Source organism: Nyctereutes procyonoides, unplaced genomic scaffold (assembly GCF_905146905.1).
Source record: "Nyctereutes procyonoides isolate TBG_1078 unplaced genomic scaffold, NYPRO_anot_genome, whole genome shotgun sequence".
Lineage (NCBI taxonomy): Eukaryota > Metazoa > Chordata > Mammalia > Carnivora > Canidae > Nyctereutes > Nyctereutes procyonoides.
In genome coordinates this window covers 5,017,509-5,041,490 of record NW_026575051.1, presented here as the reverse complement: position 1 = coordinate 5,041,490, position 23,982 = coordinate 5,017,509, and the positions used below count along the sequence as shown (strand labels likewise).

Sequence of the window (23,982 nt, the reverse complement as noted above, 5' to 3'; positions counted from 1 at the left end):
TGTTGTTTGTCATTTAGAGTATGTCCACAGTGTCTCTTTATGAAATGACTTTATGATTTAATGTTTGATCAAGAATGGTTTTCTTGGGATCCCTGGGTGGCGCAGCGGTTTGGCGCCTGCCTTTGGCCCAGGGCGCGATCCTGGAGACCCGGGGTCGAATCCCACGTCGGGCTCCCTGCATGGAGCCTGCTTCTCCCTCTGCCTGTGTCTCTGCCTCTCTGTCTCTCTCTGTGTGACTATCATGAATAAAATAAATAAAATCTTTAAAAAAAAAAAAAAAAAAGAATGGTTTTCTTGTTTCTTCTTGGTAGTGAAAGAAGCAGAGTCTGTTTTTTTGTGTCTTTTGATATTTTAACAGTGCTCAGGGTTGGAGTCCAATCAATCCAAGAGTATTAAGGTTAATACGAACTTTAAGAGTTATTGCTCTAGAGCACATATATTGGCTGAAGTAAACTTGAAATCAGTATCTGATATTTAGTAACCTGATACTAATAAATACCTGATGTTTCACTAAAGTCAAATGCAATTTTGCAGAGCAGTTCTGAATATGAGTCTCAGGATTCCTGGATTCCATCCTCTATGGATTCCATCCTCCTGGATTCCATCCTCTATTCCATTCCACTATGTCATTTGACCATCTCTGGGCCATGTTTTGTTTTGTTTTGTTTTGTTTTTCCTTCTCTGCTCAGTGAACTCCAGAGAGAAGGAGGTCATATGCATACACTAAGCAATAATACCATGATATGGCTGTTCTTGAGGGCTATCCAGTGTGTTCCCGTCACATCTGTACCTGTCTCTTTCTGAGTGCTATCTTCAGGAGCATTATCTCTTTACATGAACTGTTTCCCACCTGAGACCATGGGCAACACTCCATATCACTCCCCACCCTCCATGAGAACATCTGATTCTTTTTTGTATTCCCAGCACTTGAGATATTTCCTGACATATGGAAATCCACTCATCAAAAGTTTATAGAGCTAAATTGGAATGCAGAGGTACATATACTCCAGACAAGTGAATGACCAAAGGGGTATTAAAACTTAGATAATTAGAAGGATCTTCCCTAGTGAGTGTGAAGATCACTAATACTGGTTTACTCTCTCCTCACAGATGTGCAATGCTTTCCAAAATGCCAACATTTTGGTACTCATTTCAGGGTGTCATTGTGAGTATCCTTTACCCTATGAGAGTGCTGTTTGCACCCTGTGTGCTCTCCCCAGGTGTCTGACCCTGTGTATGTTCTGGGTTTGGTTTGTAGCTTCTGTGGTCAGGGCATTTGAGAGGAATGATTTCTTTGACGCTGGCATCACCAAGGCCCAGCTGTTCCTCACCCTCCACGACGCTGTGCTGTTTGCCTTGTCAAGGAAGTTTCCAGAGTCATCCGAGTTAAGCATGGACGAATCTGAGACAGTGATACAGGAAACCTTCTCAGAAACAGAAAAGGTTGGATGATGTGAAGCATCGTGGTGGGGGGTGTGCAGGGGGAGATATCTGATTAACTAGAGATGAGAATGTCCAGAAAAGGTTTTTGAGTATGGCTGTGCCAGACTTTGGGATGTTGGAGTGCTCCCTTAGCAGAGGGTAAATAGCAGTAGAACTGAGTCCCATGTTCCCCATACTGTCATGGTATCTGGACCCCATTCAGGACCCTTCCCCAACTGAAGAGAGTGTTACCCAACCCAGCAGAGGTCTCAAGGATCCTTTTACAGCAAGCTTGGTTAGTGCCAGTGCCATCCCAATTACTGAATATTTTAAATATCTCCCCTAGCTATACCTTTAGAATCCATCCCTACACCACCCTTGGCATGAATAATAGAACTGATGAACTAGCAGAGGTAAAGACTTGCCAATCTAACACTCTGTCTCTTATCTCCATCGGAAGTAATATAAGATTTACTCAACCTGACCAAAGCCAGAACTTTTAACCATTTATTAACACTAAATAAAGACTTTGGGCCTACTTCAGTGTTTTTTTTTTTTTTAAGATTTTATTAATTTATTCATGAGAGACACAGAGACAGAGAGAAAGGCAGAGACACAGGCAGAGGGAGAAGCAGGCTCCATCGGTGCAGGGAGCCTGACGTGGGACTTGATTCTGGGTCTCCAGGATCACGCCCTGGGCTGAAGGTGGCGCCAAACCACTGAGCCACCTGGGCTGCCCCTATTTCAATGTTTTTAAATCAGTGTCTAGGGGATCCCTGGGTGGCTCAGTGGTTTAGTGCCTGCCTTTGGCCCAGGGCACAATCCTGGAGTCCTGGGATTGAGTCCCACATTGGGTTCCCAGCATAGCATGGAGCCTGCTTCTCTCTCTCTCTATCATGAATAAATAATATCTTTTAAAAAAAAAATCAGTGTCTATAAAGGTTAAAGATATCCCCTTGTCTTATCACAAAGCAAAGGAAATTAAAATACAGATGGACACCAAATATTATCTAATGACTAGAAAATGTTTTTTATTAAACCCCTGACTCTTTGACTTAATTCATTTTAATAATGTTTGAATTTTCTATGACAAGAGAAGTATTACCAGAGTAATAAGTCTTTTTGAACACTTTAAAAAGTAAAAGCTATCCAAGCTTGTAAAACATGGCCTTTTGCTTTCTTGTTCTTTTAAGTAAACTCTATGCCAATGTGGGATTTAAACTCACAACCTCAATATCAAGAGTCACATCCTCCACAGAGTGTGTCAGCCAGGCACCCCACTTTCTTTTTCTTTTTAAAGTAATGGATTTCCCTGGCTTACTGAGAATTCTCACAGGTTATGTGCCTCTTTTTATCCAGAACTTTTTCCTGAATGGACATATTCTTTCTATTTTGCTCTATACTCCACTCCCACCTGTAAGATCATAGAAACACAAAACCTTTCAGTTGGATGAAACCTCAGTTTCTCAGGTTCATCTCTACCTAGAGCAATAATTCTCCTAACAACATTTCTGACCAGAGGTCCTCCTGCTTATGCTTGGTGATTTCCTGTCGTTCTCAAACTTTAGTATGCATCAGAATCACCAAAATATGCTTTTAAAACAGACTACTGGGCCCCTCTGTGCCCCATATCTCCTGAATTTCTGATTCAATAGGGTTGGTGTAGGGCCTGAGAATTTGCATTGCTAGCAAGTACTGAGTAATGCTGATACTACTGCTGTAGAACCTACACTTTGAGAACTACTATCTTAGAGATTCAATGTCCATCTTTCACTATCAAAGTCTAACATGCCTGGTAATCTTTGGGTGTGTGCCAGACATTGTATTTAGAAAATGTTTATAAAAATAATTTGAGGCCCAGGATGATATTTTTCTCCTGGAAAAAAATGTTTTGTTTTGTCAAGTACCTAGAGGCACTAGGAATCCAAAAATAACTGACCTGATTTTATGACTTGAGGTGTTCTAGGCCATCCAGATGACCCACAGTCCGGCCACAGTCTATGGGAAGGCATGCCACAGGCTCCCCCTTGGCAGGCCCTGGAATGCAATTTTGGCAACCCTTAAGGTCTAAAAGCTGTCAAAAGCACGGTTCTGCATATATGCGTCACTTCAAGATCATCAAATACCTTCACAAAAGTGGTCCCAAATGCCAGACTCACCTCTATAGATTTTCACCTTTTCCAAATCTTGGCCTGGTAGATCTTCATGATCTTGTTAGCTTTATAGTGTGTTCAAGTAGAAGTCTTAAAATATTTTACCCAGCTCTTGTGGCTGTCCTCAGTAGGAGGTCTGGATTATGTAGTCTGCCTTTACTATAAGTGGAATTTTCTCTATTTTATTTATAATGATGATATACTTGGCAGATTTGCTATACATATTACATTGTCTTTCCTATATTAGCCTTTTCTTATTTTCCATTTGCCTTTTGTTTAGAATGTCATTCTCAGGAAGTAAATTAATCATTTATATTTTCTTCTAGATTTTTATGTTTTTAAGTGTTTATATATTATACTCTTTAATCTAGTTAGAATGTATTTCAGTATATGGTGTTAAAGAGTAATCTTTATTTTTTATCTGTACAGCTAACCATTCTGAGCTAACTCATTTTTTTTTAAGATTTTATTTATTTATTCATGAGAGACAGAGAGAGAGAGGCCGAGACACAGGCAGAGGGAGAAGCAGGCTCCATGCAGGGAGCCCGATATGGGACTCAATCCTGGGACTCCAGGATCACGCCTTGGGCTGAAGGCAGGCACTAAACTGCTGAGCCACCCAGGGATCATCCTCTTCCAAACTTTTAAATCTTTTGTCAGGACCCCACCTCCCCCAAAAAAGAATCCCATTGGAATTCTCATTAGAACTGCATTAAAAATATAAAATAATTTGACAATAGATATCCTTACAATATTTGTTCTTCCTATATGGGAAATGGGCTGTCTTTACATTTATTTAGTCTGTTTAAATGTTGCATTCATAGTAAGGTTTTGTGGTTTTATTTATATAGACAAATCCTAAATACTTCATACTTTGTTTTATACTTTTATTGCTTTTTAAGATGAACATTCTTTTTCATTATATTTTGTACCTGGCAATTGCTAGCCCATAGGAAACCTATTGATGTGTATTATTTGGCCAACTTTGTGAGTTCTTTTATTAGATCTAAGAGGTTTCATTGTTAATTCTCTTGTGTTTTCTAGCTAGAAAACTATTTTCTAGAAATAATATAAATACCTTATTTTCCAGTTGTCAAAATTCTTATTTCAGTATCATATATTATGGCATTAGCTAGATCTCCCAGAACAATTTCAGTTATAGTGCACTGTCTTGTCTTACTCCCGAATTTTATGAGAAAAACTTCTTAAAAAAAAAAAAAGAAAAAAAAAAAAAAGAAAAACTTCTTGTGTATCTCTATTAAGGATAGTGGTTAACAGTTGGGTTAAGATAACATTATATTTACTCTGTTTTTAAAAAGTACTTTTCTGGTTTACTAACATTCTTATTAGGACTTATATTAAGACTGGATATTGAATATGTCAAAAAACTTTTCTGGCATTTAAGCTAGGGGACTGAAGAGAGGAAAAAGTTCTACTTTGGATGTATTAAATTCAAGATGCCTGTTAAACTTCCAAGTGGAGATGTCAGAATGAAAATGGGTATATGAGTGAGCAGATAAGGGGAAGGATTATAGCCAAAAAAATCACTGGCACAGGGGATCCCTGGTGGCGCAGCGGTTTAGCGCCTGCCTTTGGCCCAGGGCGCGATCCTGGAGACCCGGGATCGAGTCCCACGTCGGGCTCCCGGTGCATGGAGCCTGCTTCTCCCTCTGCCTGTGTCTCTGCCTCTCTCTCTCTCTCTCTCTGTGACTATCATAAATAAATAAAAATTAAAAAAAAAAGAAAAAAAATCACTGGCACAAAGATGATGATAAAAATTATGAGACTAAATAAAATTGCCTATGGAAGGAGTATAGGTGTAGAAGAGAAGTTCCCAGAATTGAGGCCTGGGTCTTGCCAACATTTAGAAGTCCAAAAGAAGTAGAGGAGACAACAAATAGACCAGAAAGAAGCAACCAGAAAGGAAGGAGGGAAAGCAAAAGAATGTCATATGGTGGAAGAGAAAAACTTGTTTCAGGAGAGGTGAAAGTTGTGAATTCTGTGGAATGCTGCTGTAAAGCTGATTCACCAAGCTTTACTGTGGGGCTTGCTATGGGGGGCATCTGCTATGTGGTGCATCTGCTATGTGACATACTCAATGTCTGGTACTGGGGATATCTAAAGGCAGGCACTACCTCAAGAAGCTTAAGACTAATAGGGGAAATAAGTGTGTAAATAAATGAGGTAATACATTGTTGGCACTATGATAGAGGTGTGAGTGAGGTATAGTTGGAACACAAAGGAAGCTGTGATCCTGGTTGGTCATCTTTGATCTGAATTTGGAATACGAATAAGTGTATATGGACAAGATGGAGAAGGACAAGCCAGGGACAGGGAGCAGCATGAACAAAGGTAAGCAAAGTCTGACATCTTTGGTTAACTTTAAAGCTGGAGCAAAGGGTGGGGACTACAGATGTGGATAAAGCTAAAGAAGATGGCAACAGGCTAGGTCACAAAGGGCTTTCTGTGTCCTACCAAAATTACACTGGGGGTTGGGAAGACAAGTAAGATCAAGAAGACAGGTTGTTTCAGGATGCTGCCAAGACCACTGCAGTTTTAATGGCTGACCATAAAATCCAGGCTAGCTAGAAAAACCAAAGAAATCACAAGTTATGGATCGATAGAGCCTGAAGAATAGTGAGTAAACAAGGAACAGGAGGGTACAAAGATGAAAAGCAGATATAGGCCAGAAATAGTTTCAACTTTACCAGGAACATATGATTTCTTATATCTTAAGTCCGATTATATTCTGAGAGTCCTTGACTATTCAAAAGTTAAATTTAATTGGAAATTTTAACCCATCTAATTGTGTGTATTTTAGAATGAAGAGTCAGAACATAAAATGAGCAGCGGTCTTCTAGAAGTCTCCAAAAACATAAATCCAGATTACACCATGATGCAGAGACCAATAACAGAGGAGGACTTGGAGCTAGACCTGGAGCTGGAGCCCACACTGGAGTCAGAACAAGAAACTGGGCTAGATCTAGAGCTAGACCTGGATCATGAGATGGAGCCTGAGTCAGAGCTAGAGCTAGAGCCTGAACCAGAGCTAGAGCCTAGATTGGAGATGGAGCCTGAGTCTGAGTCCATGCCCAGACCAAGGGCTCAGACTTTTCCTCGGCAGCAGTACTGGCCTCTGTATCAGTCTATGCCTCCTGGCTCCCCAAGTCAGGCTCGGCCTAGGACACAGTCATTGGAGAGGAGGCATCAGGGTCTGAATTCATATTCACCCAAGGGCAATAACACTTAGGAAATGAACTGGGAATAAGGAGTAAGATTCCCTTGGCAAATCCTCCTTCCCTTCCCAATGGCTTCACTTGGTCAGAAGACCTAGACTAGTTACATACTAGCAATCCTTGTTTTGGGACTCCTCTACCTGCTGGGTTCAGCACTGGGATCTTACTCCCAGATCACAACACTAAATACCAAGAATTATCTCTGAATTCCCTACCTAGGCTTACCTTATTTCACCTTCAGCAGATATTCTAGTGAAAAATTTTCTTCTTTGCACTCCCCATACTTCTGAGGATATTGTCCAACCATCTCTAACTTACTCCTCTCATCTCTGTTTCCTTTTCTCCAAAGAGATGAGGTTCAAATAAAATATATAGCTCTTGTTATATTTGGACCCCTCCTGCATCTTTTCCCTTCTCTGTATTCTGTATTCCTAAGGAAATGTTGGGTGGGAGAAATTCCAGAAGTGGGTGGACATGGTGAAGAAGAGATGAGCAAGAAAAGGAAAACCCAGATAGCATTTGTATTTTATATGCAAGGTATCTTCACTGTGCTGATGGTAGAAATAGGGGGGAAAAAGTAGGTTAAGCTAGACCAGCCTATGAGGCTTGTAGTACAAGGAATTGTTAGGCTGAAAACACTTTTGCCATCACTCCAAGGTCAGGATCTGACCCTTACCACTGTTTCAGAAGACCAATCAGCTGTACCAATTGATGAGAATGTTAGCTCTATAGAGCTCTCTTTGGTATTCATATTCACATTCACCACTGCTGCTTTCTTACAAGTTTTTAACATACAAGCAGTCTAGAATCTTTATTCTTAGTGGACCAAACTTAATGTCTGTGACAGACATAACCTCTTAGAAACTGAAAAAGTCCATCATTATAGTTTGGTCCAAATCCATAGAAAAAAAATCCCACTTTCCTATTTAGAAATTCTAGTTTTAAGCTGTAAGCAAAAGAGAAATATGGGCCCCTGGGCAAAGATACATGTAATCCTGAATTTTGTTTTCCACTCAATAAACAAGATTCCTAAAAATAAATAAATAAACACGATTCCTCTTGTTTGGGTACTAAATTTCTCTCATATGTTGGTGAAATTCTTGTTAAAATATAGGTGTCTTGGGATCCCTGGGTGGCGCAGCGGTTTGGCGCCTGCCTTTGGCCCAGGGCGCGATCCTGGAGACCCGGGATCGAATCCCACGTCGGGCTCCCGGTGCATGGAGCCTGCTTCTCCCTCTGCCTGTGTCTCTGCCTCTCTCTCTCTCTCTCTCTGTGACTATCATAAATTAAAAAAAAATAAATAAATAAAATAAAAAAATAAAAATAAAAAAAAAATTTAAAAAAAAAAAATATAGGTGTCTCCTATCACAGAGATGACATGTGCAATCACTCATTCTACATACATCTACTAAGCATCTGCTCCATGTACATCTCAAACTGGGGGGTAGATAGAACAATATTAGCCCTACTTTAAATGCATACACTGCAATTCAGATAAGTTTTGTAACGAGCTCAAGGTCATAAACAACTGTACCCTAGGGACACCTGGGTGGCACAGGTTGTGATACTGGGATCCGGGATTGAGTCCTTCATTAGGCCCCTTCAGGGAGCCTGCTTCTCCCTCTGCCTGTGTCTCTGCCTGTCTCTCTCTGTGTCTCTCATGAATGAATAAATACAATCTTTTAAAAAAAACCCACAACTGTACCCTAAAAGAGGTGGGAACCCACATCACAAACTTCATCTGTTCATGTTTGCTCAATATATTATTGAACTATTACCATACGCCAGGTACTGTCCCAGGTGCTGAAGATACAAAATGAACAGAATAGATGACAAAATTATAAATTGTGATAAGTACCTTGAAGGTAAAATACAGGAAAATCTGAGGGCATACATCAGGAAGGTCTGAACCTATCTTGGGTGTCAAGGAAGTCCTCCTTATGGCAATGACCTATGACCTGGCACCTGAAGAATGAGGAGTTAAACTAAACCAAGCTCCAATGACTACTAGGAGGGCAGAGCCAAATGGGGGACCAAGGGTGGTGACCATGGGTAAATACAAAAGCTAGGCACCCAGGAACACAGCCTGATGAAGCCTAATGGTAATTGCTATGGCACCAAGGACTTAACCAGAAACTGGGTCAAACTCAGAATGAATTGTCAAGGCAGTGACAGGCCAGAAATTTGTCAAGACCAAGAAAATATTTCACACAAAACAGGAGACTAGAAAATACATGGAGAGCCTAGTTTCTGTGGGCTGCTGAACTCTCACACCAGCTGCCTTGTATTGCCACATTTCCATCAGAGGAAGGTCTTTAAACATGAAATCAATGTCTTCTGGCACTTGGGCAGCAAGTGGTAGAGTTTAGACTCTCTTTCTGCTGCAACTGCAACATAGCCAAATCTTGGCTTTGGTGCATGACCTCAGAAAGACCTAACTAGGTGCTTGGATTACCATCTATCTTTAACATCCAGCCTTTCCCAAAGTAGTAAGATAAAAATGGTTAATTGATTATAAATAGTACAGCATTAAAAGAAAATGTAAACTCAACAATTCAGAGGTTGAGAGTCTTTTTCCAAAATGCAAATCACCTGAAATTCTAAGACATTTCAAACCTTATAAATTACTATGGTTTGTTTTCTTAGTTTGCTTTTCCTAGCCTGGTCATCATTGCAGCTTTTATCTTCAGCGAGAGACTAGAGAAAAATGCTAAAGACTGAAAAGGTAGTACAGACTGGATCTGAAAGTGTGCCTTAGCACAAATTTTTCTCCGTTACTGAAAAAAAAATACCTCAAAACAGTTACATTAAATACAGAGTGGGGTATGATTTTTATTTTTTTAAACAGACTACCTATTGAGGAGGGAGCCTGACATGGAGCTCAATCCCAGGAACCCAAGATCATGACCTGAACTGAAGGTTGACACTAACTGGGCCACTCAGGTGCGCCCTCACCCTTTTTTTTTTTTTTAATCTTTATTTATTTATGATAGTCACAGAGAGAGAGAGAGAGGCAGAGACACAGGCAGAGGGAGAAGCAGGCTCCATGCACCGGGAGCCCGACGTGGGATTCGATCCCGGGTCTCCAGGATCGCGCCCTGGGCCAAAGGCAGGCGCCAAACCGCTGCGCCACCCAGGGATCCCACCCTCACCCTTTTTTTAAGCAGACTGCCTGCTGAGCAGGGAGCCCCGACACAAATGGGATTCAATTTTTTTTAAGCATGAGGTGTGATTTTTAAATGTGAAAAACTAAGTGGAATCACTAGACCTACAGAAAGGTAAGTCTGGGGTAGCCCGGGTGGCTCAACAGTTTAGCACCTGTCTTTGGCCTAGGGTGTGATCCTAGAGTCCCGGGATCGAATCCCACGTCGGGCTCCCGGTATGGAGCCTGCTTCTCCCTCTGCCTGTGTCTCTGCCTCTCTCTCTCTCTCTCTCTCTCTGTCTATCATGAATAAATAAATAAAATCTAAAAATAAATAAATAAATAAAAAATAAAACCTTAAAGAAAAAAAGAAGAAAGGTAAATCTGGAAAAGAAACCAGTCAAAAGAAACTAGATAGCTGTGTCTAAATTTGTTAAATATCACAAAGCCCAATGAATTGTACAGGAAGTCTCACCCATATCTGACTTAGATGATATTTAGATGAGACTTTGGACTTAGACCTTTGAGTTGATGACATGAGAAGGACATGAATTTTGGGGGCGGAAGCAGAATGTTATGGTCTAAATGTATCCTCTCAAAATCATATGTTTAAATCTTTTTTAAAAAAGATTTCATTTATTTATTCATGAGAGACAGGCAGAGACATAAGCAGAGGGAGAACCAGGCTCCCCTCCTGGAGCCCAGTGGGGGACTTGATCCCAGGACCAGCCCCGAGCAGAAGGCAGACGCCCAACCACTGAGCCACCCAGGCATTCCCATACGTTTAAATCTTAACCCCCAAGGTGGTGGTAGTAGAGGGTGGGGCCATTGGGAGGTGATTAGATCACCCTAATAATTAATAGGATTAGTGTCCTTATAAAAGGAGGCCTCAGGGGATCCCTGGGTGGCTCAGCGGTTTAGCGCCTGCTTTTGGCCCAGGGCGGATCCTGGAGTCCCGGGATTGAGTCCTGCGTCGGGCTCCCGGCATGGAGCCTGCTTCTCCCTCCTCCTGTGTCTCTGCCTCTCTCTCTCTCTCTCTCTCTCTCTCTCTCTCTCTCTCTCTGTCTATCATAAATAAATAAATAATTCTTTAAAGAAAAATTAAAAATAAATAAATAAATAAATAAATAAATAAATAAATAAATAAAGGCCTCAGAGAGATTCCCTCCTACTTTCCACCACCATCCCTCTTCCACAACAAGAAGAGGGCCATCTATGAATCCGGAAGTGGGTTCTCACCAGACACTAAATCTGCCAGCACTCTGATCTTGGACCTCCCAGCCTCCAGAACTAGAAGAAAAATTTCTGTTGTTTATAAGCTGGCAGTTTGTGGTATATATATATAACTTTGTTATAACTGCCCAAATAGATGAAACACCATGGCGTGAGGATAAAAGAATGAATAAAGTATGATTTCTGCCTCAAGGAGCTCCCAAACTACAAACAGTCATTGTGGGAGGGAGTGTCATGAACTCCTAAATGAAAAGATGATGATAAGAGGTAAAGTAGTATGGAAATAGAGATGACAGGAGGGGTTAGAAAGAATACAGATCAAACAAAACTATTGAGAAGAGATGACATATGAGCTGGGCATTAAGAATATGTAGGAACTGGCAACTATACTTCAATTAAAATTTTTCTTTGAGGGCCACCTGGGTGGCTCAGTCAGCTAGGCCTCTGACTCTTGGTTTTGGCTCAGGTCATAATCTCATGGGTCGTGGGATTGAGCCCCGAGATGGGCTCAATACACAGCACAGAGTCTGCTTGTCCCCCCTCTTTCTGCCCCTCCCCCTTCATAATTAAATATATATATTTTTAAAATAAGGGTTTTTTTGAAAAAAAGAATATATAAGAACTATGTGATAAAAGAAGTACACAGTATAACCTATGAAATAATCTTGCCAAAAATATTAAACCTGAATCTTATCAATACTGCAGATCTAACTACCAGATTATAGGAAATACAGGGGGCAGAGGAATATGTTAAATGATACAAAGTAGAGTCAATCAGTGGAATCCAAAAAACTCAACAGGGCAATTGAGCCAGTTTTTTCAACAAATAAATTGAAAAACAAAAAGAAGAATGGAAAATAAATAATTTCAGAGTCTTAAGGATGGAATATGTGGACCTTGTTCAAACCTCAATTTGAACTAATTGGAAAAGAACATGAGACAAAGTCCACTAAAGGAAGGCGACTTTAATAAGCATCCAAAAGATCTTGCCCTTGAGACATTTGAAGTCAGAGGTGGGCTGAGTCTAAGTAAAGCCACAACACAGCTCAGTTTCTGATACAATTAGGATGATCAGTCCCTCACTTTTTTGCCTAATAAGTATGTATCATATGTGGGAAGAAATAACATTGACTTCAGTCTCTTTTTTACACAACTTCCAGCATATAGTTTTTAAAAACCATAAGGAATTTGAAGAAGTAGGGAAAATGTCTGACAATTAAGGAAAAAAAAAAGTATAGAGATGCCTAAGTAACTCAGTCAGTTAAGTATCTGACTATTGATCTCAGCTCAGGTCTCGATCTCAGGGTTGTAAGTTCAAGCCCTGCATTAGGCTCTATGCTGGGCATAGAACATACTAGAAAGAAAGAAAAAGAAGAAAGAAAGAGAAAGAAAGAAAGAAAGAAAGAAAGAAAGAAAGAAAGAAAGAAAGAAGAAAAAGAGAAAAAAGAAAGAAAGAAGAAAGAAAGAAAGAAAGAAAGAAAGAAAGAAAGAAAGAAAGAGTATACAATAGAAGCAATCCCACAGATGACCCAGGTGTCATAGTTAGCAGTAAAAGACTTCAAAATAACTATTATATTTAAGAAAGTGGTGTAAAATATGGACAAAATGAATGAAAAAATGAGTAATTTCAAAAGAGAATTATAATTGACAGAAAAAGAATCAAATGGACATTCTAAGACTGGAAAATGAACATTCATTGGACATGCTTAACAACAGACTGGACACAGCACAAGATAGGACTATATCACTCAAAGACAATGAACATAAGATATTCAGGATGAAGTACATAAAGAAAAACAAGGTAAAAACAAGAGAGAGCATTCAAGACATGTAACACATAATGTATGTGTTTTTGGAGTCCAAGAAAGAGAGAAGAGAATGGGGGAAATAATATTTGAAGATACAATGAGAATTTGCCAAAACATGAAAGATAGCAAACTCAAAGATTAAGAAGTTTAGCAAACTCTAAGCAAAATAAAAAGAAAACCAAGCACAGGTATATCATAGTCAAATTGCTGAAAACCAAAGATAAAGTCTTAAAAGCAGTTAGAAAAAAAGGCACGTACTTGCAGAAGAACAATAACAACACTTACTGATGACTTTATTTTTTAAAAGATTTTAATTATTTACTCATGAGAAACAGAGAGAGAGGCAGAGACACAGGCAGGGGAGAAGCAGGCTCCATGCAGGGAGCCCGACGCCATCCCTGATGCCAGACTCGATCCCAGGAATCCAGGATCACACCCTGGGCTGAAGGCGGCGCTAAACAGCTGAGCCACCCAGGGATCCCCTACTGCTGACTTTTTAACAAAACCTGTGGGGAGCCAGAAGACCAAAGAGTAACATCTTTTAAGTTCTGAAAGAAATGAAAAATCTGCAGACCTAAAATTCTGTACCCAGTGAAAATATCCTCTGAAAATGAAGATGAAATAAAGATTTTATTAGACAGGATCCCTGGGTGGCGCAGCGGTTTGGCGCCTGCCTTTGGCCCAGGGCGCGATCCTGGAGACCCGGGATCGAATCCCACGTCGGGCTCCCGGTGCATGGAGCCTGCTTCTCCCTCTGCCTGTGTCTCTGCCTCTCTCTCTTTCTCTCTGTGACTATCATAAATAAATAAATAAAAAATTTAAAAAAAAAAAAAGATTTTATTAGACAAAGAAATTGACAGAATTCATTACCTACAGGTTCACTCTACAAGAAGTCTTAGAGAAAGTTCTTCAGGCTGCGGCACCTGACTGGCTCAGTTGGTAGAGCTTGCAACTCTTGATCTCAGGGTCACGAGTTCCAAACCCACTGTTGCGTGTAGAGATTACTTAAAAATAAGATCTTAAAAGAGAGAGAGAGAGAATGTGCTTTAGGATGAATGAAAATTACTGCAGGAGGAAGCTCAGAACTATAAAAAAGGAATGAAGAGCATTGGAAGGGTTAAATATATGGATACGTATAAAAGAATATAGCTTGTAATTGTTTAAAGCAATAATAATAACTATCATGTGCAGTTTATGATGCATAAAAGTATGTTATATGACTACAAAAATACAAAAGACAAGATAGTAAATGGAGGTAAACTATTCACAAAGTAGCAAAGAACTAATTTAAGGTAGATTATAATAAGTTAAAGATGCATATTATTATGTCCACAGAAACTATTAAAATAATAGTGCAAAAAAGGTATAATTAAAAATTAATAGAGAAGGGATGCCTGGGTGGCTCAGTGGTTGAGCATCTGCCTTTGGCTCAGGGTGTGATCCCAGAGTTTTGGGATCGAGTCCTACATCGGGCTCCCTGCGTGGAGCCTGCTTCTCCCTCTGCCTGTGTCTCTGCCTCTCTCTCTCTGTGTCTCTCAGGAATAAATAAGTAAAATCTTAAAAAAAAAATTAATAGGGAATCCCTGGATGGCTCAGCGGTTTACCGCCTGCCTTCCGCCCAGGGTGTGATCCTGGAGTCCCGGGATGGAGTCCCACATCAGGCTCCATGCATGGAGCCTGCTTCCCCCTCTGCCTCTCTCTCTCTCTCCCTCTCTCTCTCTCTCTCTCTCTCTTCCTTATGAATAAATAAATAAAATCTTTTAAAAAATTAATAGAGAAAAGGGGTATCTGGATGGTTCAGTCAGTTGGGCAGCCAGCTCTAGATTTTGGCTCAGGTCATCATCTCAGGATCCTGGGATCCAGCCCCCTGTCAGGCTGCATGCTCAGCAGGGAGCCTGCTTGAGGATTCTTTTGGTCCCTCTCCCCTTGCCCCTCCTCCCTCTCACATTCTCTCTCACTCTCTGTAAAATAGAATAAGTAAATCTTCTTTTTTTTTTTTAAGATTTTATTTGTAGGGACGCCTGGGTGGCTCAGTGATTTAGTGCCTGCCTTCGGCCCAGGGCGTGATCCTGGAGTCCCGGGGTCGAGTCCCACATCAGGATCCCTGCATGGAGTCTGCTCCTCCCTCTGCCTGTGTCTCTGCCATTCTATCTCTTTGTGTCTCTCAAGAATAAATAAATAAATAAATAAATAAATAAATAAATAAATAAATAATCTTTTTAAAAAATTTTATTTGTACCTTGGAGAGTCTTAATATCAATACTGATCCAAAGGAGGGTTTTTTAATTTGTTTGATTGATTAATTAATTTTTTTTTGTTCCAGATTTCAGGTTAGTTTTTATTTTAAACAGCTTTATTGAATCATAACTGACATACAATAAATGGCACATATTTTAAGTGCCCAGTTTGATATTTTGACCTATGTATACACTCATGAAACCATCACCACAATCGAGATGAGCATATCAGTCACCCCCAAAAGTTTCCTTGTACCCATTGATAAGTCCATGCTCCGGGCCCTACCCAACTAAGTTCCCACTCCCAGACAACCACTGATCTGCTTGCTATTACTATACATTGGTTATTTTCTGGACTTTTACATAAATGGAATGATACAGTATGTGCTGTCTCTGGCAAGGCAGGGGAGCTGGCTTCTTTCACTCAGCATAATTAGTTTAAGATTCATGCATGCTGCTTCATGTAGCAAGAATTCATTCCTTTTTAATTCATTCCTTTTTATTCCTAATTTTCCATCGTATAACTATCTCATGATCTGTTTATCCATTCATCTGCTTATGGACATGAGTTGTTTCCAGTTGGGGGCTATTATAAATAAAGTTGCTATAAGCAATAATGCAAAAGTCTTTGGACGAACATATTTCACTTCCCTTAGGAATAGAATGGCTGAGTGTGTGATCAACATTTTAAGAATTTTCTGAAATGTTTGAACTATTTCATTTTTTTAAAGATTTATTTATGGGCAGCCCGGGTCACTCAGCGATTTAGCGCCGCCTTCAGCCCAGGGCCTGATCCTGGAGACCCGGGATTGAGTCCCACATCGGGCTCCCTGCGTGGAGCCTGCTTCTCCCTCTCCTGGGTCTCTTGCTTCTCTCTCTCTCTCTCTCTCTCTCTCTCTCTCTCTCTCTCTCTCAATCTCATGAATAAATAAAATAAAATCTTTTAAAAACGTTTTTAAAAAAATAATAAAGATTGATTGATTCATGAGAGAGAGAGAGAGAAAGAGAGAGAGAAAGGCAGAGACACAGGCAGAGGAAGAAGCAGGCTCCATGCAGGGAGCCCAATGTGGGACTCGAACCTGAGATTCTGGGATCATGCCCTTAGCCAAAAGCAGACACCCAACTGCTGAACCACCTAGGTGTCCCATGTTCAGTTTTTTTTAATTTAATACTTTCTAATAGCTAGTATTTCTCACTGTGTGTGTTTTTAATTTGCCTTTCTCTAATGACCAATAATGTTGAAAATTCTTTCATATGCTTATTTTATATTCATGTATCTTTTAGTTTTATTGATTTGCTCTCTATGGTTTTTCTGTTTTTTATTTCATTGATTTCTACTCCTATCTTTTTTTTTTTTTTTTGCTTTGCTTATTGTGGGTTTCATTTGCCCTTTTTTAAAAAAGATTTTATTTATTTGTTCATGAGAAACACACACACACAGAGAGAGAGAGAGAGAGAGAGGCAGGCAGAGACACAGGCAGAGGGAGAAGCAGGTTCCCTGCAGGGATGCTGACGTGGGACTCCATCCAGGTTCTCCAGGATCACACCCTGGGCTGACAGCAGCGCTGAGCCATCCGGGCTGCCCTCATTTGCCCTTTTTTATTAGATTCTTAATGTGGAAGCAGAGGTTATTGACCTGAGATCTTTCTTCTCTTTAATACTGGTGTTATAATGCTATAAATTTTTATCTACTGCTTTAGCAACATTCCACAAATTTTAATATGTTGTTTTTTTATTCAATTCAAAATACTTTATGATTTCACTCTTGATTTCTCCTTTGATCCCCGGATTATTTAGAAGTGTGTTAGTTTCCAGATATCTTAACCTTTGTTATGTGTTCTTGATGAATGGACCCATTCATTCCTTATTCAACATCACTCTTTGTGCCTGGTGATATTTTTGCTCTGAGTTTTACTTTGTCTAATATTATTATTGCCATTATAGCTTTCTTTAGAATAGTGTTACCATGGTAAATCTTTTCTCTGTGCTTTCATTTTTAACATACTTGTATCTTTAAATTTAAAGTGGGTTTCTTGTAGGTGGTATGTAATTTGGTCTTTTTTTTTTTCTTTCTGAAAATCTCATCTGTATTTGGGATTTAGACTATTTGCATTTTTTTAGATTATTTATTTATTTATTTATTTATTTATTTATTTATTTATTCATGAGAAACACAGAAAGAGAGAGGCAGAGACACAGGCAGAGGGAGAAGCAGGCTCCATGCCCGAAATGGACTCGATCCCCAGTCTCCAGGATCAGGCCCTGGGCTGAAGGTGGCACTAAACCGCTGAGCCACTGGGGCTGCCCCACTATTTGCATTTAATGTGAATATTGATATAATTAGGTTTGAGCCTATCATCAAGCTATTTGTTTTTATTTGTATAATTTGTTCTTTGTTCCACTTTTCCCTTTTTCTGCTTTCTTCTGGATTAGGTGAATATTTTCAGTGATTCACTTTTATCCTTTTTGTTGGGTTGTTAGCTACAACTCTTTGTTGGGTTGATTTAGAAGTTGCTGTAGGGTTTATAGTATACATATTTAACTTATCATAGTCTACCTTCAAGTAATATTGTGTGACTTCATCCATAAGAACCTTACAACCGTATACTTCCACGTCTTCCCTTCCAGCCTTCATACTATTGTTGTCATACATTTTACTCCCATGTATGTTAGAAGCCCCCAAACATATTGCTATTATTTTTACTTTAAATAATTACTTATCTTTAAGAAGATTTAAATAAGAAGAAAAATTTTTTGCTATTTACCCATATTACATTTCTATTGCTTTTCATTCCTAGGTGTAGATTCATATTTCCACCTGGAATTGTTCTCCTTTTGCCTGAAGGATTTCCTTGAACATTTCTTGAAGTGTCGGTCTTTCAGATTTTTTTTTTCAGATTTTTTTATATCTGAAAAAGTCTATATTTCATCTTTGTTTTTCAAGATTTTTATAAGATTTTATTTATTTGAGAAAGAGAGAGAATGAGCAAGAGAGAGAGAGGGAGCAAGGGGAGGGACAGAGGGAGAGGGAGAAGCAGACTCTCCACTAAGCAAGGAGCCTGATTGGGGCTCCATCCCAGGACCCCGTCTTGGGGCTCCATCCCAGGACCCCAGCATCATGACCTGAGCTGAAGGCAGATGCTTAACTGACTGAGCACCCTCATCTTTGTTTTTTGTTTTGCTTTTTGAAGATTTTATTTATTCATGAGAGACACAGAGAGAGAGGCAGAGACATAGGCAGAGAGAGAAGCAGGCTTCTGCCAGGGAGCCCAACACAGGACTCAGTCCTGGGACTCTGGGATCACGCCCCTAGCTGAAGCCAGATGCTTAACCACTGAGCCACCCAGGTGTCCCCTCATCTTTGTTTTTGAAAGATATTTTCACTAAGTAGAATCTAGGCTTAACAGTTTAAGTATTCTAAAGAGTCTATTCCACTCTCTTCTGGCTTGCATCGTTTTTCTAAAGAGAAATCCTCTATCATCTTTTTCCTGTTCCCCTATATGTAATGTGTCTTTTATCTCCCATTTCTTTTAAGATTTGTTCGTTCATTTGTTTGTTTTTAAGAAGTACCAGAACTGGGCAGCCCAGGTGGCTCCGCGGTTTAGCACCGTCTTCAGCCCAGGGCCTGATCCTGGAGACCCTGGATTGAGTCCCGTGTCGGGCTTCCTGCATGGAGCCTGCTTCTCCCTCTGCCTGTGTCTCTGCCTCTCATTCGCTCTCTCTGAATAAATAAATAAATAAATCTTAAAAAAAAAAAAAAAAGAATTTGTTCCTTATTGCTGGTTTTAAGCAATTTGTTATAATGTGCTTTGGAATAGTTCTCTTTTTCTAAATTTTATTTTTAAGTAAGTCTTCATGTTACTTCTGCTTGTGGTTCATTGAGCTTCAGGAATCCTTTGGGTTCTAGTTTTCATCAAATTTATAAAAATTTTGGCCATTCTTCTTCAAATATTTACTATCTCTTTACCTTCCTCTTCAGGAACTCCTCTAACATATGTTATTAGTCCACTTGAAGTCATCCTGTAGCAAACTGATACACTGGGGTTTTGGTTTTCCCCTTTTCTATTTATTTTCTTTTAAAGATTTTATTTATTCACTAGAGACACACACAGAGAGAGGCAGAGACACAGGCAGAGAGAGAAGCAGGCTCCATGCAGGGAACCCATCATGCGACTCGACTCCAGGTCTCCAGGATCACACCCTGGGCTGAAGGCAGTGCTAAACCGCTGAGCCACCGGGGCTGCCCTCTATTTATTTTCTTTATGCTTTCCCTCTGTGTTTCATTTTTTTTTTCCTGTGTTTCATTTTGGATGGCTTCTGTAGTTATATCTTCAGATTCATAGATTTTTTTTCTTCTGTAATGTCTACTCAGCTGGTAATCCCATACAGTAGATTTTTCCATCTCAGACATTGTTGTTTTCATTTCTAGAAGTTCAGTGTTGGTCTTTTTATATCTTCTACATCTCAACATATTATTATTTCTTCTAGTGTCTTAAACATACAGAATATAAAAAAACATACAGAATATAGTAATAGTTTTTGTGTTCTTTTCTATTTTTTTTTTTTGTGTGTGTGTGTGTGTGTGTTCTTTTCTATTGATTCTATCAAGGTACTTTTTAGGTCAGTTTCAACTGGCTGATTTTCCTTCTCATTAAGGGTCATATTTTTCTGACTCTTTGTATATACATTAAATTTTATTAGATAGTAGACCAATTATGTTAGATATTGTAAATTTTATCTTTTGGGGCCTGAAATATAATTATATTCCTATAAATATTCTTGACCTTTGTTCTGGGATGTGGTTAAACGACTTGGAAACATTTTGATCACTTTAAGTATGACTTATTTATGCTTTATTAGGTGAGACCAGAGCAGCATTTAGTCTAGGGCTAATTTCCCCCCCAAACAGAGAAAAAGTCTTTCTAAATATACCCAATGCTCTGAATATTAGATTTAACATAGTCAAAGGAGCCTTATGCTTTAATTTGTGTTATTTTATAAATTTGCAGATGGAGACTTTTTTGAGCTCATGATACAGATTTGTTAGTAAAGTTTTTCATTATAAGAATAATACTTGCTGGGGATCCCTGAATGGCTCAGCGGTTTAGCACCTGCCTTCAGCCCAGGGCCTGATCCTGGAGTCCTGGGATCGAGTCCCGCGTCGGGCTTCCTGCATGGGGCCTGCTTCTCCCTCTGCCTGTGTCTCTGCCTCTCTCTCTGTGTCTCTCATGAATTAAAAAAAAAAAAAAAGAATAATACTTGCTTTTATTTTTTTTAATTATCTGAATTTTTTTTAATTTTTTATTTATTTATGATAGTCACACACAGAGAGAAAGAGAGGCAGAGACATAGGCAGAGGGAGAAGCAGGCTCCATGCACTGGGAGCCTGACGTGGGATTGGATCCAGGGTCTCCAGGATCGCACCCTGGGCCAAAGGCAGGCGCTAAACCGCTGCACCACCCAGGGATCCCTAACACTTGCTTTTAAATGAAGATTGAGGGGCAGCCCCGGTGGCTCAGCTACCGCCGCCTTCAGTCCAGGGCGGGATCCTGCAGACCTGGGATCGAATCCCACCTCAGGCTCCCTACATGGAGCCTGCTTCTCCCTCTGCCTGTGTCTCTGTCTCTCTGTCTCTCTGTCTCTCTCTCTGTGTCTCTTATGAATAAAAAAATAAAATAAAGTAAAAAGATTTTTAAAAAATAAATAAATCTTTAAAAAAAATGAAGATTGACTGGGTACCTCAGAGGTTGAGCCTCTGCCTTTGACTCAGGTCATGATCCTGAAGTCCTGGGATCAAGTCCTACATCAGACTCCCCATGTGAGCCTGCCTCTCCCTCTGCCTACGTCTCTGCCTCGCTCTGTGTTTCTCATGAATAAATAAACAAAATCTTAAAAAATAATAAATAAATGAAGATTGACAAAATAGGGGCACTCGGGTGACTCAGTCTGCCTTCAGCTCAGGTCATTAATCCAGAGTCCTGGAATCAAGTCCTGCATCAAGCTTGCTGCTCAGTGAGGAGTCTGCTTCTCCCTCTCTTTTTACCCCTCCAAGCAGCTTGTGAGCACTTTTTCTCAAATAAATAAATAAAATCTTTTTTTAAAAAAAGAAAGAAAACCTTTATTTATTTAATTTTAGAAAAAAAAATTATTTATATATTCATGAGAGACACAGAGAGAGAAAGACACAGACACAAACAGAGGGAGAAGCAGGCTCCATGCAGGGAGCCTGACATAGGACTCCATCCTGGGTCTCCAGGATCATGCCCTGGGCTGAAGGTGGCGCTAAACCGCTGAGCCACCCAGGCTGCCCTAGAAAACCTTCTTTTAAAAAAAAAATCTACAGGGGATCCCTAGGTGGCTCAGCAATTGAGCATCTGTCTTCAGCTCAGGGCAAGATCCTGGAGTCCGGGGATCAAGTCCTACATCAGACTCCCCATGTGAGCCTGCTTCTCCCTCTGCCTGTGTCTCTGCCTCTCTGTGTGTGTCTCTCAAGAATAAATAAATAAAATCTTTAAAAATTAAATTAAATTTTAAAAATCTACAAAATGTAGAAACACAGGAAAAAAAATCCCTTGTACTTCCACTCTGTTAACATTCCAAAAGGCTTCCTTTGCTTTACTAGAAAGCATGGGCTTTCCCCTAGTAATGCAAGGATTCTCCCCTCCACAGTTACAGAACTTTTTGAAACTTCAACAAATTAGGGAGAGTATTTTGATTAAATCTAGAAGAAAATAACCCATGCTAATATGCATTTCTTGACCTCAGGTTGATTGATAAAGAACCTGGGAAGTACTGCTGGCTGCCCACATCTGGCCCCAGCCCTCCAGGGACCTCCCAGGCCTACAAGTTTGTTTCTAGAGTTCTTTCTTCAGATTTAATAAACTCAAGGAACTACCAGGCAGTAGACAGAAGCTGTGACCATTCTCTGACACTCTTTTTTAGGAAGTCTTGGGTCATGGCTGCTCCTCCAGGTTCAGGGCAAGTTGTCCTGGGCCAACCTGTGATGTGAGCAATTTGTCTCCAGATTTTTTTCACTTAGGGAACATTTGTGTGCTTGCCAATTGCTGAGCCTTATCTTGTCTGGGCTTTTAAAAAAACGCCTCTCTGCTCTGGAGGAAATTATAGGCAGGAGGAGGAGACAGCATATAACCCAAGGACTGTAATGCTAAATACACCAAACCCCTGTTGGAAAATGCTGCAGGGCTTTGAGGGCAAAGCATGAGGCAGGATTCTGCATTGCCCTCTGCTGGGAGCAACAGGAAAGAATTTTAGTTTTGGTTGGTTGGATGGTTTCTGTTTTTTACAAGAAGACCACCAAACATACTTTATTAGCAAAAAAAAAAAAAAAAAAAAAAAAAAAAAAAAAAAAAATCCAGCTGTTATGAGTCCCATTAAGTAGGAACATACATTAGCAATCAATGGGTTAGTGTTATATACAAATATATATTTTCTCTTTTGTAGCTTTGGCACTAGCCATAGGGATATAAAAGAACATTTTGTAGCAGCAGGTTAGAAAACTGAGGGGCACTCACCAGTAGTTTTGAGCACATTAACAAAAACACACAAGAATGGATTTGACCACTTTAGTGAAAAATGTCTAGCACAGAACTGTAAATTCAGCTTAATACCAAGAAGCAAATACTAGAATTTGATATTTCTTCCAAAATAGCTCACTCAAGAAGTATTGCACACTATTCTAAGTGACAAAAGGGTGCTGCGTAAACTCATTTACACAGACAATGGCTGTACAGTACCTTTTTAAAAAGATTTTATTTATTTATTCATGAGAGAGACAGAGAGAGAGGCAGAGACACAGGCAGAGGGAGAAGCAGGCTCCCCATGGGGAGCCCGATGTGGAACTCAATCCCAGGATCATGACTTGAGCCAAAGGCAGACGCTCAACCAATGAGCCACCCAGGCATCCCCATACAGTACCTTTTAAATCTGTAATTTAGGTTCCAGATTTTCTATTAAAAATTAACTGCACTGAAATATTATAAATTGTACTTAAGTAACTGGGCTATGAGAGTTTATAGCGAAGAGAAATACTGGTATCCAAACTATTAATTATAGTTTAACAATAAACTCAACATCAGCAGCCACTGCACTTATTATTATCTGACTTGTTCAGGCATCCTCTAGTCTCACTTCTTTCATGGTCCACAAACTCATCATAGGAATAGGAGCTCAGTATGGGAATCAATGATTAGACTACATTTGTCAACTTATAAGTCATGTACGGGGGTGCCTGGGTGGTGCAGTCAGTTGAATGTCTTACTCTTGATTTATGGCTCAGGTCATGATCTCAAAGTCCTGAGATGGAGCCCTGAGGAGCCCTGAGGAGCTCCATGCTCAATGCAGCGTCTGCTTGTCCCTTTCCCTCTGCCCCCTGCCGCCCTGCTCCTTTGTCTCTCTCTCTCTCATAAATAAATAAAATCTTAAAATCAAAAGTCACACACAGGATTACATTGCAGCAGCTATCCCAAATGTCTGGGATTTTTGTGTGTTTTGTGATTGTCGTTTAGTTTAGTTTTTTTTTTTTTTTGTCATTTAGTTTTTATTTCACAATCATAAACTTAACTCTGCAATCCAGCTAGACTTGGAGGGGAGTAAGGAAAATATGGAATCCATAAAACTGCATTGAAAGCACAAAGATTATAGGATATTTCAAGTAGATGAGAGTGAAAGGGTGCTCTCTTAAGCCACAGAAGGAATGGTCTGGCAGCTTAGATAAAGCACAAGTCAAATTTA

At 39.8% G+C, this 23,982-nt stretch overlaps 1 protein-coding gene across 1 annotated transcript in view; it reads left to right on the top strand.

Moving 5' to 3' along the window:
* Positions 1–6,825, top strand: part of SLC26A8 (solute carrier family 26 member 8) — a 74,770-nt gene extending 67,945 nt beyond the window's left edge. Inside the window, exons 17-19 of the mRNA XM_055330366.1 lie at positions 1,111–1,165; positions 1,259–1,443; positions 6,397–6,825. Of these exons, the coding sequence (XP_055186341.1) occupies positions 1,111–1,165; positions 1,259–1,443; positions 6,397–6,825 (669 nt within the window). The remainder of the gene's footprint in view (positions 1–1,110; positions 1,166–1,258; positions 1,444–6,396) is intronic.
* The last annotated feature ends 17,157 nt before the right edge of the window (positions 6,826–23,982 follow it).